Below are 17,691 nucleotides of genomic sequence, written 5' to 3' on the forward strand. Positions count from 1 at the left end.
CACAAGCAGTAATTCAGTCTCACATGGCTGACTTCTGTGTGTAAAAGTTTCAGATTGGTTTCCAGCAACAGCCAGTGTGTTTTCATTTGCAGCATCCTTAAATAGTCACCAAATCCATACCTGTTCATTCACTGTGTGCTGTTTTGGATGAAAGCTTCAGTTAAGAGACTAACATTGGAGAACAAAGGACCTAAAGATTGTCGATTCTCAGGGTCCATGAGGTTACAAAGATTCATTGTGAATCTTTTTCAGATACACACCTTAGGCCTAACTTTAAAGAGCTAATGATAGTAAAAGTCACAGGCTCAGAGAAGGAGCTATTGAATGAGGCTTCATGTGTGCTCGGCATGAACCTGCGAGCTGGCCCCATGCCTGGCACGGTTGATGCCTAAACAGCTCATTTAGAGCTCATTTCAAAGCCGGGAATCCTCCTTCCTACTCTCAGCTCCAGCTTTCTGCTTTTATGTCTCTCCCCCTGCGTCTCTGTTTCTCTTTTATCTGGAATCCATCGCTTTCTATTTTATCTCCATCCCTCTCTTTGTCTCCCTGACTTACCCTTTATTATGCTTCCTTATCTAACCATGTCATCTGACACTTCTCCTCTGCTTTCAGCCTCACTATATTTTCATCCCCTTTCTCTTTCTACTTCTCTAGTTTTTCTCTCTTCATCCCTCTATCCTGGTCTGTCAGCCCTTTCCTCTCTGTTCTGATTTCTCCCTCTCCGACCCGCTCCTCTCCGCTCTGTGACATTGCCAGAGCTGCTCATACACACACACACGTGCACACACACACACACACACACACACACACACACACACACACACAGACAGACACTCCCTGGCTGAGATTAGCTGGCCTATTTGAGCTGTGTGGCATTGCTCTTAGGGATTGTGTACAGTTGTGCATGTGACATATATGGTGTGTGTTTATGCATGTGCACATGCTCACAGGAGTGTGTGTGTGTGTGTCCACATGTGCAGCAGAGAGTGCCTCCAGAAGTGTGAAATAGAGGATTTGAGGCAGTTGCATTTGTCATGGGGCTGTAACTTTAAAGCTAAAATCCATAACTTTCCGCATGTTCAAACTACAGCGGAGATGACAGAGAATCCAGTATTGCGTTTGTGAAGTCGCTTCACCTCGCTGTAAGTAAGGTGAACATGACATTTAGGTTCGGGATGGGTAGGACAACTTTTCTCGCTCACACAAGATCACAAAACAGCGGTACACATTTGTATTTTGCTTCCAGCTGGTCACCAGAGTAACAGGGAGACATCATTATAATGTATCGTGCGTGAGCCGGGACTCTGTTACTACTTGTGACTGACTGTGTGCATCCATTTAAACACTTGAGGTTTTTACGGATTGGAGTTCTGTGGATGCCAGTGTGCACCAGATGGTTGTCAGATTCACAGAGGCACGCCACAGCACTGACCCCGTCTCTCTCCCACCTCTCTGTCTCACACATACACTTGTAGATTGCCTGCATTGGCAGTGAAGTGATATTATATTCCTATGTGACACTAGAGAGGGACATTGTTCTTCTTCTCTGTTGCTACAACATGTACTAATACCGCTGAGATTTGATGTTTATGACAGCAGATGATATTTTTGCAGCTCAGTGTGTTCCCAAATGAAACACGGGTGGTCCGTGTAACATGTAACATACTGTGGTGTGAGTGTGACTGAAGCTGTTCCTCTGATCTCCTTCCTCAGGTGATGTCATCGTCTACATTAATGACATCTGTGTGCTTGGTACCACACACGCCGACGTGGTCAAGCTTTTCCAGTCCGTACCGATCGGTCAGAGCGTCACCCTCGTTCTCTGTCGAGGCTACCCTCTGCCTTTTGACCCCGAGGACCCAAGTGGTGCCGCAAGCACCTCCCTGACGCCCATCGGCCTCGAGCACCGCCCCCTGGTGGTAAACGGCCGCAGCAGCTACGACCCCTACTTAGAATATCTGTCGCTGAGCTCCCAGCTGCCTCCTCAGGCTCTGGCCCAGGCTGGCTCTCACCCTGGGGACACGCATCTGGATGGCTCATCCCTGCCACCCACCACACCCGGCTCTGGGTCGGCACTCACACCTCACGACGACAACGTGTCCATGGCCTCCTCGGGGACTGCAGGGGTTGCCGGGGCAACAGCACAAGCGGCAGAACTTCTGACAGTTACCATGGTGAAAGGGTCAGAGGGATTTGGGTTCACCATCGCTGACAGTCCCACCGGTCAACGAGTAAAACAGGTGATGTGTCGTGATCATGTGTATGTCTCCATTTACGTTGTAGACTAGAGCGTGACCGATACTGGATTTTTGTGCCCAGTTAGTAAAGATCCCTCAAATGTGGTTATCAGACGCTTGTGACAAAGATATACATAAAGGAGGAAGGATATTTTACAGTTTAACAATAAACTTTACTGTCTAAAATGACAACCCTACACTGAAACATTTCTGCTCTGTACATAAAAAATGTCCTCATATGAATATCAGACAACATATAAGCCAATATCTGTGAAAGGCCAATGTCAGCAGATAATTTCAGCCAACCAGTGTATTGATCGGGCTCTGTAATAAACCATAAATAATCTGGACTTGAAAGGGCTCAGAGCTGTTTGATGTTTTACTTTGTTCTTCTGTGTTTCAATAAGTAACTTTGTCCTTTCATGAGTGAAATCTCAGTCGTCAGCTAAAGTCCGTAGTCGAGTTGAGTTGCACATTAAACTTGTGACAGCAGGTCAAGGTAAATTTAATTCAGTCAGCGCAACTAGGTAGAAAGAGATTGAGATAATGAGAACAAGGTGAGCTCAGCCTGTGAAGGATTTGCTATCTACTAACACAGTAATGAAGGAAGACTAGACAGTCCTAAATAAGCTATTAAATAAAAAACACAATCTGCTTACTCGGAATCTGCTGTAAGGAAAAGATAATTTAGAGAAGACGAGCTGCGATGTGACAGATGCTTTTTCTCATCCCTGTTGTATTTGTACAGTAAAACATCTGCGCTACAAAAACATCTGTCTTAACAAGAAATTTGTTTTAGGTTCAGCATTCAAGACATACTAATCTTTGAGCAAATACAAAAGTACATTAATTGTACCTGTTCCTCATGCTCAAGAATTTTCAACCAACAATCTTCATGTTAACATTACGACAAAGTGCAATATACTGGTTCTGTAAACCTTTAAAACATTTTTGAATTGGTTTTGGAAATTTCTGAGATCATTTCACCCAGCTGGTAGATTTTTAGGCAAATATCATTTTAGATTTTAACGATAGAGGACTACCATGTCAGTTGACCCAGGCCCTGGGCCATGGTCGGGTCAAAAAGGTCCCTTAATATAAAATAAACCACGAGCAAGTTCTTCCTCCAACCCACGTTTACTAATTATGGTAGGCAACACTTGCGATTTCAAAAATAAGTATTAAAAACAAAAGTGAAAATTGTGAAAACAACTCCCAATAACTCACTGAAATGTAACTTTCGAGGTCATTGTGTTTTTAACTGTAACGAGATAATCGGCTAGAGATTAGAAAAATAAACTTGGTAAGACTTTTAGTTTTTACAAATTGTGTGACTGTGGATGTGTTGTGTTGTTGTGCTGCAGGTTCTAGAGCCGGGCTCCCAGGGAGCGTCAGGGCTGATAGAGGGAGACCTGATCCTGGAGGTGAACCAGCAGCCAGTGGCTGCAGCTGGACATGGACGAGTTGTGGAGATGCTCAAAGAGTGTCCTGTGGGTGCCGAGGCGACACTCCTCATACAGAGAGCAGGGACAGGTGAGAGACCGACCTGTTTCTTTTCTGCTGGCTGATTATTGCTCGTGATACAGTTTCAGGCTTTCTATCGGGCTACAAAGAAAATCGTTGATAGTATAACTTGTGCCAAATAAATCAGATATAGAACAGATTTATGGTAAATAAAAGTTAATAGGTATTTAGTAGTTTTTCATGGATAAGGCCAGTTTTATTTTGTAATGACAAAAACATTTGATTGCGTGGGTATAAATGTCATTTACTGTCTCAAGAAAACATCAAATTTTCAACCCTTTAATTCCTGGTGACTGTTCTTGATCTATTTATGTCAGCAGTGGTGTCAAAAATGATGAAACTCCTCTTAGTATTAAATCACAAGTGGCAGTTTGATGCCTTTCAAAAACCAAGATAATTTTAGCAATAAATAAAAAAAAGGGTCCAGTGCAAGAGCAACTGCCCAGATAAATATAAGCTGGCCTCTGTTTGGGATGCACAGATATCATGTTACTGTTGCATTTTCATCCCCAGCTGCAGCTTCGCGAGAGAGGAGTGAAGTAGAGTTGACAGTGAGAGCTCAGAGAGCATAAGAGATTTTGATTATGATAATTTTCAGACCTGTTCTATTTTTAAACACATTCAAATCACAGTGGCCGCTTGTTTGGATGTTATACAAGTCTCTAGATGACATTTTATTTTTGGAATAATGAATAGTTTAGAAGCTAGAAGAATAATTTTGCCTGGTGCAAAACTGGGCAAGTGATTAGAGTATTTTTTATTTTTTAATTACAAAAGTGTTTTCCTAAAAAGCGTTATAATTCAGGATTACTTCACAGACCAATGATTTCTGTATGTTGGCTCAGGAAAAAAAGGAAACTTAGACAGCTGCAGGAGCAAAAAGCTACAGGGCAATTTGTTAAGACACTAAAAATAGGAAAAAGACAAATGTGTGTTTTCCCAGTGTGGCTTTATCACCAACATCACACCAATGTTTTCCACTGAAGCACACCGGAGCAACACAGGCAAGTGTTTGAAGATGCAGCAGTCAAAAGCTGGTGAAATTCAAAATGCAGTGGAGAGTTGGGACGAGAGGTAGAGTTTGTCTCTGTGGGTAGAGATGGCACCAACACTGCTGTGGGGAAGTGGTTTACTTCCCACTGGGGCCACTCATCCTCAAAATAAATGCAGTTAGTTTACTGTAATGTGCTTCGGACTGAAATGACTGTGGAGTGTCATCAAGCTGGCAAATAAGATGCACTGGTTGGCATGAGGCTGTTTGGCTACCTGTACTGACTGTACTCTCTCAAAGGATTGCGCTTTGATCATACAAACAGTCTTTTCACTGTGCTCTAGATTGTTTTATTCTAGTAGGTCAGTTTGTATGTGAAGCCGGGTGAAGGACGAGTGTAACAAAGAGAAAATGTGAAGGGAAAAGCTGTAAACAAAATGTGCACAGTAACGTTTGTGATCTTATGCGACTACGTTTACACGCACACTAGTTTACCATTATTAATAATCCATTTTCCGATTAAGAAATCTGGGGTATTAGAGGTGCCGCAGTGCTGACATGAAAGATTCTGCCTTGATGCAGCCTACGCAAAAATTCAAACAATTACAACAATTATGAACCTTGTTAAGTTAGCCATCTGCAACTGTCAACACTACAGCGAGCACAGCTGATCAGCCAAGGATTAAGTGAGTGAACTTTGCCATCAGGTTCTGAGCGAGGTGTGTGCAGCCGAGCCATCTTTCAAAACGTGTCCTGTCTCACTGTGCTTTGTGAAAACGATATTTTTGTAGATTACAGCACACATGTAATGCACTGCAGACGTATTTCTATTTTATTTTTGTAATGTTTATGTACTGAGATGGGTCACACATACAGTTATTTTGCAGACATTTTCGTGGTGGGATTTTTTTTTAAAGGCCTTTAAAGCAGGATAAGATTTATCTTGATGAAAAAGAAGCCATGTGCAGTAAAGTAGAAAATTGAGGATGCCATAAATTGACAGCTGAATCATGATCGAATCCAAGCATGAGGCCAGTGAAGATTCATGCCTCTATGGGTATATGCATGCTTTGATATGCAGATATTATTCAGGTTTTAGGAACATTCTTCAGACATGTTTACAGCTCATTCAGAGTATGCATTTTAATTGGGTTTTTTACCACAGTTTGCGACATATGACTCTGTGTGATGCCTAGCCAACAGTGTGCGAAGCTGGGGTAGAGACACATGCACAAAAGAAAAGCCCACATTTCTAGTTGGAAGGAGAAACGTACCTACTTTTGTACATCCTGAAAGACTTACCTAACAGCAGGTTTTTGGATATGCACAAATATTGCAATTCACACCATTGTGAGGAAGATGGTTGAACGAATATAAGAGGCTGTGTTTGTTGATAAGAGTTTGCATGGCTGGCTGCAAACAGGAATTTTAGTGAAATATTCATTTTTACGCCATGTAAACAGCTTGCAGAGCCAAACAGGTTTTGGAATAAAGGCAAAACCAACATTCGTTATGCATGTAAACATTAGAGGTGTGAATCTTCATTGGGCTCATGATTCGATCAGGATTTACCTGTCAATAATTCGAATGCACAACGATTCTCGATGGATATTGATGCATCTTAATCAATGGCGTCCTCAATTTTCTATATTACTGCACACGGCTACTTAAGCAGTAAGATAAATCTGAATTCCCTAAAGTCTTTTAAAAATCAGACTACAACAGACTACGATATAAAAAGCTACATCTTTTCAACACTACAATATACCTCATTACATAAACATTACAAAAACAAAACATTAATATGTCTGTCTGTGCATTACACATGTGATGTAATCTACAAAAAAATATCAAAAACATGATTCTGCTGCACACATCTCTGAGTTGAACCGCAAAGGTGACATAATTCAGGGCTGATTAGCTGGGCTCGCTGTATTCTTTATGGATGCAAACATTAGCTCAGGGGGAAAACGTAGTGAATGTTGCCATCTTCAAATTCTCAACTATATCTCTTCACATTTATCTCTGTATTTGATTGACCACCTACCATCCAGTCTGTGTCTGCGTGTCGGTCTGGAAAACAATTAATTTGGATCTTTCTCACAATGGCACCATGTTTTCTCCTCCACCCACTTAAAGAATTTAATTCTGACTTATTTTATTATTAGCTGTGTATTTAGTCAGAGATTTCAGGACTAGTGTTTATTCACAATATTCAACGTATGTCGTACGTTGAATCCTAGGAACGAGCTCTGCATTGTACTGAGCTGCTCCACACGACGCTCACCTTTAATTTTCTACACATTTTACCTTCCTCTTGAAGTGAAAGTAGGAGTTAGCCACACGCCCTCTATCTGAGAAAATAAATCAAAATGGAGTTGTATAAAAAGCATAAAAGGAGAATGAGAGAGACTTTCATAGTGGGGAAGTTTAAAGTGCTGAGTTCTTATAATACCACCAGAATGACATGGAGTGTGTCCGTTTTACTGCTTCTGCTATTTCCTGCAAGATTGGCCACCTGCAAGGAAATTAAATTGCACAGTTGAAAGCTTTATTTGTTTGACATGAGCTCTAGTACTGATTCTCTAAAAGGTGTTCTGGTCACAGGGTCAAAACTTGACTTCATAATTACCTATACTACTGAGCCCTCGGCCATCCGATGAACACGCACACTCAGCCCTGCAATGATTAACCGTACAGCACCTTTCAAAAGCCTGGATCAGAGCTAAGAGAGTAAAAAAAAAAACCTGTCATGTGGCCTTTTAAAGAGACAAAGTTCATAAGTTCGCCGTTTGCTTTTGATGTGCCACCCTGAAGCTTTGCAGTTCACGTTTTTATGCTCAATTAGTGGTGAAGTCAGTAGTTTTTCTCGATGAATCGCCAGGAGTTGAGAGTTAATTTGAATTGTTTCTGAGATGATAATAGAACAATAAAGAAGAATTATAGATATTCTCTCTTTTGCATCGCTCCTTTTTTCAAGGATGGTATTTAATTAGAGATGAAAACAATCTCTCAGTCTCATATGCATCTCAGGTTTATGTGTGACAGGAATTATTATTGCAGGCCTGAAAGGCAATCAAAGACATTAGCATGATACCTCAGACCGTCTGATGCTGTAGGGCACTGGACTCGACGGGACTGGTGTTAAATCAGCACAGTCTCCAGGCTTATAGTAGATTATTGACCATTATAGGAGATGTATTGATTAACTGTTGCCTGATCCTGGTGAACTGATTGTGTGTTGTTTGTTGCTCAGTGAATTATACTCAGTTGATCACATGAAAGCTGATAAATTCTGCTAACTCTGATGTGCACAAAACGATCAATCGAGTGTTTTCAGCAGGACTATAAAAAACACCAGCTGCATATGTGACTGCACGGATGTGTACGTGAGCAGCTGAGATCAAATGTTGAGGCGCTGAGCATCTTATGACCATGTAGAGCCAACAACTGCCACCTGGTGGTTAACCTTTGCAAAGACACACACTCATGTTTTACTGTCAGACACGCCATTTAAAAAGGATGCTGAAATTCAATACACAAATGGGATTGCCCTACATCAATGCATCATCACATGGACATATGCACATCTGTATTCATATTTACACACAGATTGCAGTAAATAAATGCTGAGCTGAGTGTGCTAAATTATCTCCCTTCCCCCAATGCTGCCATCTCCTCCTTCAGCCTCACCAGTTTCTGTCAAACAACTCAAGACAACGGCCCCACAGGGACTATCAGCCTGACACATCAGGAACCTCTCTGACTCTGTGTGTGCCTCTCCTCTCTGCAGGGTGAAAGAGAGGACAAGGTCCTTTACGGTGACTCACATGTGCAAAATGTCAGAAATGTTAAAGCATGTTTGTGTTCACTGATGTAGGATTTCTGTGCAGAATATCAATGGAATTCAGCCTGCACACATGATTTCAGATGTGTGACTGAGAGCATCGGCGCTCTGTGTAACACAGACAGGGTGTTAGACTTCCGCTGCGTGCGTGTGCGTGCATGTGTGTGTGTGTGTGTGTGTGTGTGTGTGTGTGTGTGACTGCTGTAGCGTGGGCTCTGTGCCAGAGTTGCACTGAGCTCTGGTCGTGTTCACAGCTCCGTCCCCTGACATCCCAGATTGAAGCGGAGCCAACCACAGACAAGGGACATTTTGCACCACCAATGAGGATGCAGATCATGGCTGTGGAAAAAAAAAAGTGTGTCAGGCCACACAAACCAATCAGGCTGATCTGAAGGCCATCCAGAACTCAGCAGGCTAGTCTGTGAGGCCAGCTCGCCAGACTGCCTGACCACTGACTCGTGAGAGAGGCCACGTGAAGCCTCTCCACTAGTCATTCATTTGAATTCATCAGCATTCACACGAGTCCGCCACACATTCGATACATATGCCGACGAATTGTATTAGCATTTAAATTAAGCTTAAATGCATCTTAAATGTGGGAGGACAATTGCCGTGCAGCTCATACTCATTTCCTTCAGTGGGTCATAAAGGAAAGTTTCCTGAGTTATTAGGATTCCTTAAAGGCCTCCCTGAAGGCCTGTATTCCCTGCAGAACGTGGTTATTAGTCCCAATCTCCCATGGAGCCCTCCCTCCACTGCTGCCACTGTGCTGAATCATTTCAGCACCACGGACAGCTCTCCTCAAACCACCAGTCATTCTTATGGCATTTTTGGACCGGAGGGTTTTATTTCCCTTTTCCTCGTTTTCTTGTGTCCTCCTCCACACTCACAGACACAGCATGGACAGAGGACATTTATTTTTGAAAATGGAAAAGATTTCCTCGCAGACATGATGCTTTAGTTGGCAGATGGAGGAAGACTGGGAGACCATCAATGCAGGAAAATAGAAGATAAAAGTCTTAGAAATGGAAGAAATTAATTTCACTGGGGTTTTTTATGTCTTCACATGGGCTGGCAGTGATCTGTTGTATTTCATTTTCCTCAGATCTCCCCTCGCTCGCTGATTTTGATAGAAAGTTCTGCCATTGTGCTCCTCTGCTAAGTGCTCTGGCCTTCATCTCACACATCTAAAAATCAGGCAGATGTGGTTGGAAAGTAATTCCATAAATATATTCCATCCGGTGCTCTCTGACATTTCTCCGGAAATCTCATAAATTAGATATGTCAAGATTCTCTAAAGACTATGTTACCCACGTCTGTTAAAGGATTCATCAGCGCTGCTGCAGGGGGCTAGTGTACTTGATGAGTGTATATGTGTGTTTCTGTCCACATGTGTAAAGATTCAGACCTCATGTTTATACAAGGCAGCCATTGCAGCGGCTGTAAATGTACGTATTTGGGTCTCAGCAGGATGAATGTAGTGTATGTCTTTGATTTAGTGGAGTCGCTTGGGAGCTGTGTTGATGAGATTGTTGTTGTGATGTAGAGTGCTCCCTGCTTCCTACATGCAGATAAAATATGACTTACAGAGAAAACTGCGTGCGTGTGTGCGTGCGTGCACGTGTGTGTGTTGGGGGGAGGGGGCCTGTGCTTTTGCCTGCAGCTAATGATGTAATTATGTTGAAAACAAACGCAACAACCAGCCCGTTTAGGAAGAGTAACACAAACAAAGTCAAAACAGAGGAATATGAACTCGGCAAACGAGTTTTCACACGTTAAGGGAAGAGGATTCAACATTCCAATATCTTATTTAAAGAAGCTTTCGCTCATAGGTTTCATTATAGTTTTTGTGTCTGTATTTTGTTGTTTCAGAAGATTCACAGATTATCTGAGGCGGAGGTCTGCTAACTGTGTTTTTCTCTCTTTCTACCTCAGGCCACATCTCTCCGTGGAAGGCCTCCAAACAGGTACGATGATTGAACCCAATGTGTTTCTGCTTGTGTGTGTTCAAGTGTGAGAATAAAGAGAGGCAGGAAGAAAGTGTGCGCCTCTGAACCAGATTTGTTTATTGAAGCAGAGAGGTAGAGGTTGTCACCGGGGTTTGGCTTTTGCTTTATTGTGAAATGAGGCAGCCGGTCCTGACCTGCTTATTGGGTTTGATCATGTCAGATCTCACACCTCGGCAGCTGGGGGGAAAAACTCCTCGGCTTTATTCTTAAGCTGCACCTGCTGCTGCTTGTGCAATCAGCAGTCATTCATGTTATTAGACAGAATATTCAGCCATAATTTATCTCGTCTCATTCAAGTTTAAATTGTGAATATTGATTTTAATTCATTACCATATCAGCCCGTGGCCAAATAGCCATTTTTCTTTCTTGCATAATTGAGTTACTGAATCAAAACATTTAACGTAACTGAATCACACACTTACTTATGATAATACATTTTTTATCATTGTTGGAGTCTAATGATCATTTTCCATCAGCGAGGTTACCTGTTCCTCAGCGTTATTCTTCTGCGCATACTTCGACTGGGATTTGTCGTTTAAACATTACTGTCATTAAGGTTCGTAAATGACTTCCATAGAGATAATTAATTTCTGTAAACACGATTTGTCAAAGTATGAACATGAGTATCGTAAGCTGATATCATTTATTTACTGCCTTGACTGGGATTTTCTGCCAACTTTAGTTTGCACATTGAATTCTTATTACTCTCTCTGGCACTGTGCTTTATTTCTACACTTGAATGATTGTTCCTTCATCTTGTTATGTCATATATCTTATCTCAGCTGTGTTATTTTCTCCTGCCTGTGCGGTGTAGTAACATGTGGGCTGTTGTCAGCATTGGGTGTCTGTCATATGTGCACCACAGCTGTTTCTATTGTGTTATATCCGTCTTATTTTTTGTGCCCACACTGCAAATCAGTTTCCCTTTGAGATATGGCTAAAACCCAAAGACTCTTCATTTACTGTCATAAATGACAAAGAAAAGCTACAAGACTTTACCTTTAAGAAGCTGAAACTAGCAAATATGTGATATACAATTACAATGATGAACGATTAATCAATTATCAGAATAGTTGGTGATACATTTTCTTTCGACCAGTGAATCAACTAATAGTTGTCACTAATAAAATCAGTCAATCAGTGAGATGCCACCAAGAAGACATGCAAGTCTCCTTTGAGCACAATCCTACAGCCACATGATGCTTCAAAAACATTAACAATCAAATAATTTTGACACAATTGTGTTAAAAATATTAATGTCCTCCTCCCGATTTGCATTTTTGGTTGTTGTTACCTCACATACCTACACATCTGCTTAAGGAGGAGGTTTCTCTGTTACCTTTTAATCTGAGTGTAACGTGTGAACAAGCAGGATTTTGTGACGTAGTTACAAAAGACCAATCATGGCCCAAATAAATGTGATGAGGAAGCTTGAAACCTCCAGTGCACGTACACTGAGAGTAAAGTAAGGAGACAGCTTGTGTCTTCAGTGAGGGGAAAGCAGTGCATGTGAGTAAATTAGCTTTTTTTATGGGAAAACATATCAGCCACACATTATTAATCCAAGCCGAGTGTTTTATTAAGGTCTTGAAATGTATCTCGAGGGGAGAAGCAAGTAAATGTTTAAAAACAAACATAATCACATGCAGCTTGCAGTTTTAGAATAATTGGGGGATGTAACACAGAAGTAGAGCAATAAATGAGCTGAACAGCACCAGGCTCCAAGGACACCTGAGTGCATCAGAGTGCAAATGATTCTGATGAGGTGTCATATACTGCAGATCATTAATAAACACACTTACAGCCTGTCACGTCACTGGTCTCTGAAGCAGCTGTGATAGTCACAAGATTTATTAAGACAACAGCTCAACAAATGGAGAAAATGTCTCCAGGAAATCATATAAAACTTTTTATTTCTTTTTTTTTTTTGCTGTGATGGACAGGATTAATGAGCCCCATTAAAATTATATTTTCCCTCATAAACATTTCCCACATGTAATGTTATTTTTGGATGCAGATTTAAATGCATTTACTGGTTGGGAAGTGTTTTAATCATCTTAATAACGTTTTTCACCGTTATTCTGTTACTGCTGCACATTTGCTTCTGCCTCTTGTTAACAAAATCTATACATCTAAGACCCACCAAGTTACCAACAGCTAGCCTTACACTACCCTTATTTGAATAAAATTGCTGCCTTTTTTGTGCCACCTCTCCCAGCTGTACCAAAATACCACAGAGACAACAGAGCAAAGCCAATTTTAAGGTCAGGAAAATACCAAATGGTCGGACCGGTGCCTGCACTGGTTGTTGCGCTGCCAAGAATTATAAATCCACATATCATAAATCAAACATCAGTTGTTGGTGTTTTCCTTGTAGTTGCCTGACCAGTGGGACCCACATGGCAGCCCCCAAGCAAACCTGTCCGGTCCAGTTTTGCCACCCGGCACACCCTTCCCAAACCAGCCACAGCACCGCACGTCTGTGCCTGACTCCACAGAGGGCTTCGATCTGAACAAACCCGACCCCTACGACCTTTATGAGAAGTCAAGGGCTATCTACGAGAGCCGACGTGAGTACTGACGTTTAGTTCACGAGACGTGGAGGGTTACCTTACTATAAATTGCACATGATGATTTAATGTCTGAATCTGTGTCTCAGGTCCAGAGTATGAAGAGGTGGAGGTGCACCTGCTGAGGGAGAAGACCGGGTTTGGCTTCCGCATCCTGGGGGGAGACGAGGCCGTGCAGGCTGTGAGTCCGGACGCCCGTGACAAGGCTCGTATGGGACGGGCTGGACCACACGCATTTTTAACCTCATACACACAAAACCTCATCTGACCTGCACCTAACCTCATCTCACACTTGATACAGTCACACACATTTGACCAACCATACCCTCCATACACACACACACACACGCTTACACACACACGCCAGCCTTGGCTTTCTCACACTATCCTGACGCTCTAACTGCTCAGTGCCGCCCATACTGAAGTAACGCCTTGCTAACTTGTCCTCGTGTCAAACAGCATGCAAAATATGTAGCAGGAGATTATTAGGAAGGTGAAAAAATGTTGCTGTGACCCAAAACTAGTTTACAACCTGGCTAAAGCGATTACTGTGTGATTCCACTATGTCTGTGTTTTATCCTCTTCACCTTCATCTATGCTGCTAATATTGATTGTCTTTGAACAGATTGTTATTGGCGCTATAATAGAGAACACTCCCGCTGAGCGCGATGGGCGGCTTCGACCCGGGGATGAGCTCATTTCTGTGGATAAAAATGTGGTTGCTGGGAAACCGCACAAATACGTAATAGACTTGATGCACGCAGCCGCTCGCAACGGACAAGTCAGCTTGACTGTGAGAAGGAGAGTGCTAACACCTGGTAAGGACATGTTTTATTTGTTTGTTCTTTTTTTTTTTCCCAGACTTTACCAAGACTGGGAAATATGCCGCACATTTCACTGGCAATAAATTAAAAAAGATATCTTGGAAAGGACACACACATGCTGACAATCTGTGTGCAGGTTCAGTTTGTTCTTCTCACACACGTCTTTTCTGTGCTGGTAGATCATACATACATACATGGTTCAGTTAAACACACACATGATAATAAAACACAATAGTTTGTAAAAACAACAATTCAAAGTATTTCTATGTATTTTCAATATTAACTCATTAACCAGCAGTTACAGTGTGTGCTCCAGTGTGCACAATTGCCACCTGAAAGTGTTTTCACCACCAACAACACAGGGATATCGCGGTCGGCTCACAGTCACACAGTTTACTGCCAAATCAACAACAGACCCAGTTTTCAAAAACAAGCGACAGAGTGAGATTGAAAAACAACAGACCACATGGGTTCATTATCATCAGCAGTAATACACCGGGTTATACTTAACAGACCGACAGACAGGCTGTTTTACCTGTTTAGGAGACCAGTGAGTACTCATGTGCAAGGATACGGAAAACACTTGCAAGTCACGATTGCAGCTGTAGTGCTCACTGTTGGTGGTTAAACCAACATGAGGCAGGAGGAGTTCAATGACCATCCAGTCACTTAACACACAACAAAAGCTTTTGGATGCATTAGATGACAAATGGGGGAGAAAATTCAATTTTTCATATATTGGGGGAGATGTGACCCTGCGGAAATGATGCGCTTGATCTATCATGTGTTGATTTTAAAGGCATAAAATGCAACAATTTCCAGTTGCTGTCTGAAAACAAACATTCCCCAGCTCAACTAGACTGAGAGTGCAGTGGTACTCGAGTGAGCTGGACAGTGAATTAAGAGAGGGAGCAGCGTTAGATGCTGCATGGTTAGATTTTGTACCTCTATGCTCTGTTTGTGTGTGTGTTTGTGTAGTTCATCCCTGACCTGCAGAGCATGGAGAGAGATGAGACAGACATGTAACCTTCATTTTCATACAATCCCGATCTTGCATCTTTGTGTAGCCCCCAGCAAATAACAGCATGAAGGTCTACATCCAGAAATGTCCCAAACACAGCAAAATATTATTAGATTATTAAAAAACAGGAGGACAGGCCACCACACACTTAAGTGAAGAATGAGAGGGATTACTTTTGTACGAGCCAGCACACTGTTGTTTTTGAGGAATATTCTGCATAAAGTGCCTTTAAGCTCTGCAGCAGGCACTGTGGTTTTTGTCTTTCTAAGTGTTGTGCAACCGCAAGGGCTACAGAGCCACCAGGGTCATACCTGTCAAACAGATGAGTAAAATTTGACTTTGAGAGAGTCCCTGCGGGAGGTAGAGAAGTGCACTGTTGCATGCAACCCATAATGCAGAACTGGAATTTGTCCAATAGCTACATCTTCAGCCAGGTTTTTAAAATGAAAAGGCTCTGAGAGTAAATTGGACAGGTTTTATAGCAACAGAGCTGCGGCTTTGACTCAGGTTGTCTCCTCTCTGGTGTCCCTTCCTTCAGGTGAACCGTGTCCTGTGAATGGACGCAGCCCCGGCTCTGTTTCGACACAGCACAGCTCTCCACGTAGCGATGCAGCCTCGGCATCGGGTCCTCAGGCGGTCGCCATCCCGACTGCCACCTCTCCTCCAGAGGGCTCCGCCCTGCAGACAAGTGATGTGGTTATTCACCGCAAGGAGAATGAAGGCTTCGGCTTTGTCATCATCAGCTCCCTGAACAGACCAGAGAACGCCACCGTCATCAGTGAGTGTTTTCTGTCCGGAGCCCTGAAGGTTGTCTCTGAACACACAGGATGATTTGTAAATCCTGAGGGTGGTGACTGTCCTAGACTGATTGTTTATGAGGTTTTGCTATTATTTTAATTTAAATACAATTTGAATAATAATTTTAAATGTGTTCATAAGATTAGATATTTTACCACACAGTGCAGGGCGTGTTTGCTCTGTATATCCAGTCGAGAAACAGGGTCAGAAGTATAATATCCATTATTCCTACTTTTCTAATAACCAGTGGGCTTCATGTCCCTTAACAATTATTTTACTTGAATGGTGTTTCTTATCCCGTCCAGCATCTTCAGAACTTTCATTCGCTAGGGTCAAACTGAAATTAACTTGTTTTTTAAGGTATACTTTTTTATTTTGGTATTCAAATAGTCCTTTAAAGTCTTAAATTTGGCTTTATTAAAAGGGCTCTGTGAAACTTGTGTGTTGTGCTCTAAGCCACTCGTTAATTTATGTAAGTCGGCTCCATTTCTAAACTAATGTTAGTACTTCAAAAGGAAATCCACAGTCCAGCAGCATTAAACAGCTTAAACAAATCGTCCACAGGCTTGTAAAGGCAACCGAGAGAGATGGGAAAGGGCAAATTTTTCACATCATAATGTTGTAAGCACATTGTGATGTGAAAAACTGGCCAGTAAAAAGTGATTAATATGAGTAAATTGCAACAAATTGTTATGAAGATCCCCTTTAAACTTATGAACACACTGAAGGGAGCTCATATCTTTAGACAGATTGCGGGATTCTTGAGTCAGCGTGGTGCGACTGCACAAGGAATAATTTTGAATGAATGTATCCTGAACAAATTCCCAACGCCGTCATGAGAACATTCACTGCACTCAAAAAACATGTAAATTTCTAGGAACTGTATGCCTAAATTCATCACACCCCCTCTAGGTTTCTCCGTTCACCTAGGAATATGAATACCCCAAAACTGGGTCTAGTATACAGTAGTCATTATAATATCAAACATTAGTTCTGGATGTAATCGTGCATGTTCAACAGTCCCTCAGGGATTTCCTCTGCTTGGTGGGTCCAGAAATGTTTTACATTGAAGTGGAAATCTTCAGTTTTCTGTCTCTATGTGTGTGAAAAGTGTTGACAAAAGCTGAAACTCCAGAAACATCTGTTTTTTTGGGATCTAAAAGTGAGACTTACACCAAAATGTTTTTCCATCCACTTCATTTGACTTTGAAAGGTGCTGTTTTACATCTTTCTTTTAAATTGCTCTTGACAACCACCTTGTTATTGCCTGTTCCCAGCTGTGCCCCATAAAATAGGACGAATCATTGAGGGCAGCCCTGCGGACCGATGTGGGAAGCTGAAGGTGGGCGACCGGATCCTGGCTGTGAACGGACAGTCCATCATCAGCATGCCGCACGCAGACATTGTCAAGCTCATTAAAGATGCCGGGCTAACAGTCACACTGCACATCATACCAGAGGAGGGTAAGTGTTTGTGTGTGACATGAAATCAAATTTTGCCGTCGCAGGAATTTTGTTTGACAGCTTGATTAGTTTGCCCTTTGTACTACTTCAAGAAAACTCCCTGAAGTCAGTCTCCTTTGTCTCATACGAATACATTTTACTTTACTTCACTCAGCAGACACAAAATGCTTCATGTGAAGTCCTCTGAAGTAAAAAAGTCAAAGCCGTGTCACAGATAGTAAGCCAGAAAAGAGCACAAGGTTAGGAGGAGTGCTGTTCCTGTGCTGTTTTAATTATGGTGACGCTTGAACATAATCTTTTCAGCTTGCGAATTTGTAGAGCTGTGTTTTATGAATTTTAGACATTTTAGAGTCTAATTTTGAGCATTACGACGAGACTAAAGGTTACGAGGCTACTTCAAGTTATAC

General features: G+C 42.0%; 1 protein-coding gene across 1 annotated transcript in view; it reads left to right on the top strand.

Annotated features, from left to right (window-relative positions):
- The window catches only part of LOC141001276 (membrane-associated guanylate kinase, WW and PDZ domain-containing protein 2-like), an 80,017-nt gene that overhangs the window by 57,346 nt on the left and 4,980 nt on the right, over positions 1-17,691 (top strand). Inside the window, exons 10-17 of the mRNA XM_073472297.1 lie at positions 1,714-2,240; positions 3,602-3,770; positions 10,535-10,566; positions 12,986-13,178; positions 13,268-13,359; positions 13,804-13,996; positions 15,562-15,801; positions 17,099-17,284. Of these exons, the coding sequence (XP_073328398.1) occupies positions 1,714-2,240; positions 3,602-3,770; positions 10,535-10,566; positions 12,986-13,178; positions 13,268-13,359; positions 13,804-13,996; positions 15,562-15,801; positions 17,099-17,284 (1,632 nt within the window). The remainder of the gene's footprint in view (positions 1-1,713; positions 2,241-3,601; positions 3,771-10,534; positions 10,567-12,985; positions 13,179-13,267; positions 13,360-13,803; positions 13,997-15,561; positions 15,802-17,098; positions 17,285-17,691) is intronic.

Source organism: Pagrus major, chromosome 8 (genome assembly GCF_040436345.1).
Source record: "Pagrus major chromosome 8, Pma_NU_1.0".
NCBI lineage: Eukaryota > Metazoa > Chordata > Actinopteri > Spariformes > Sparidae > Pagrus > Pagrus major.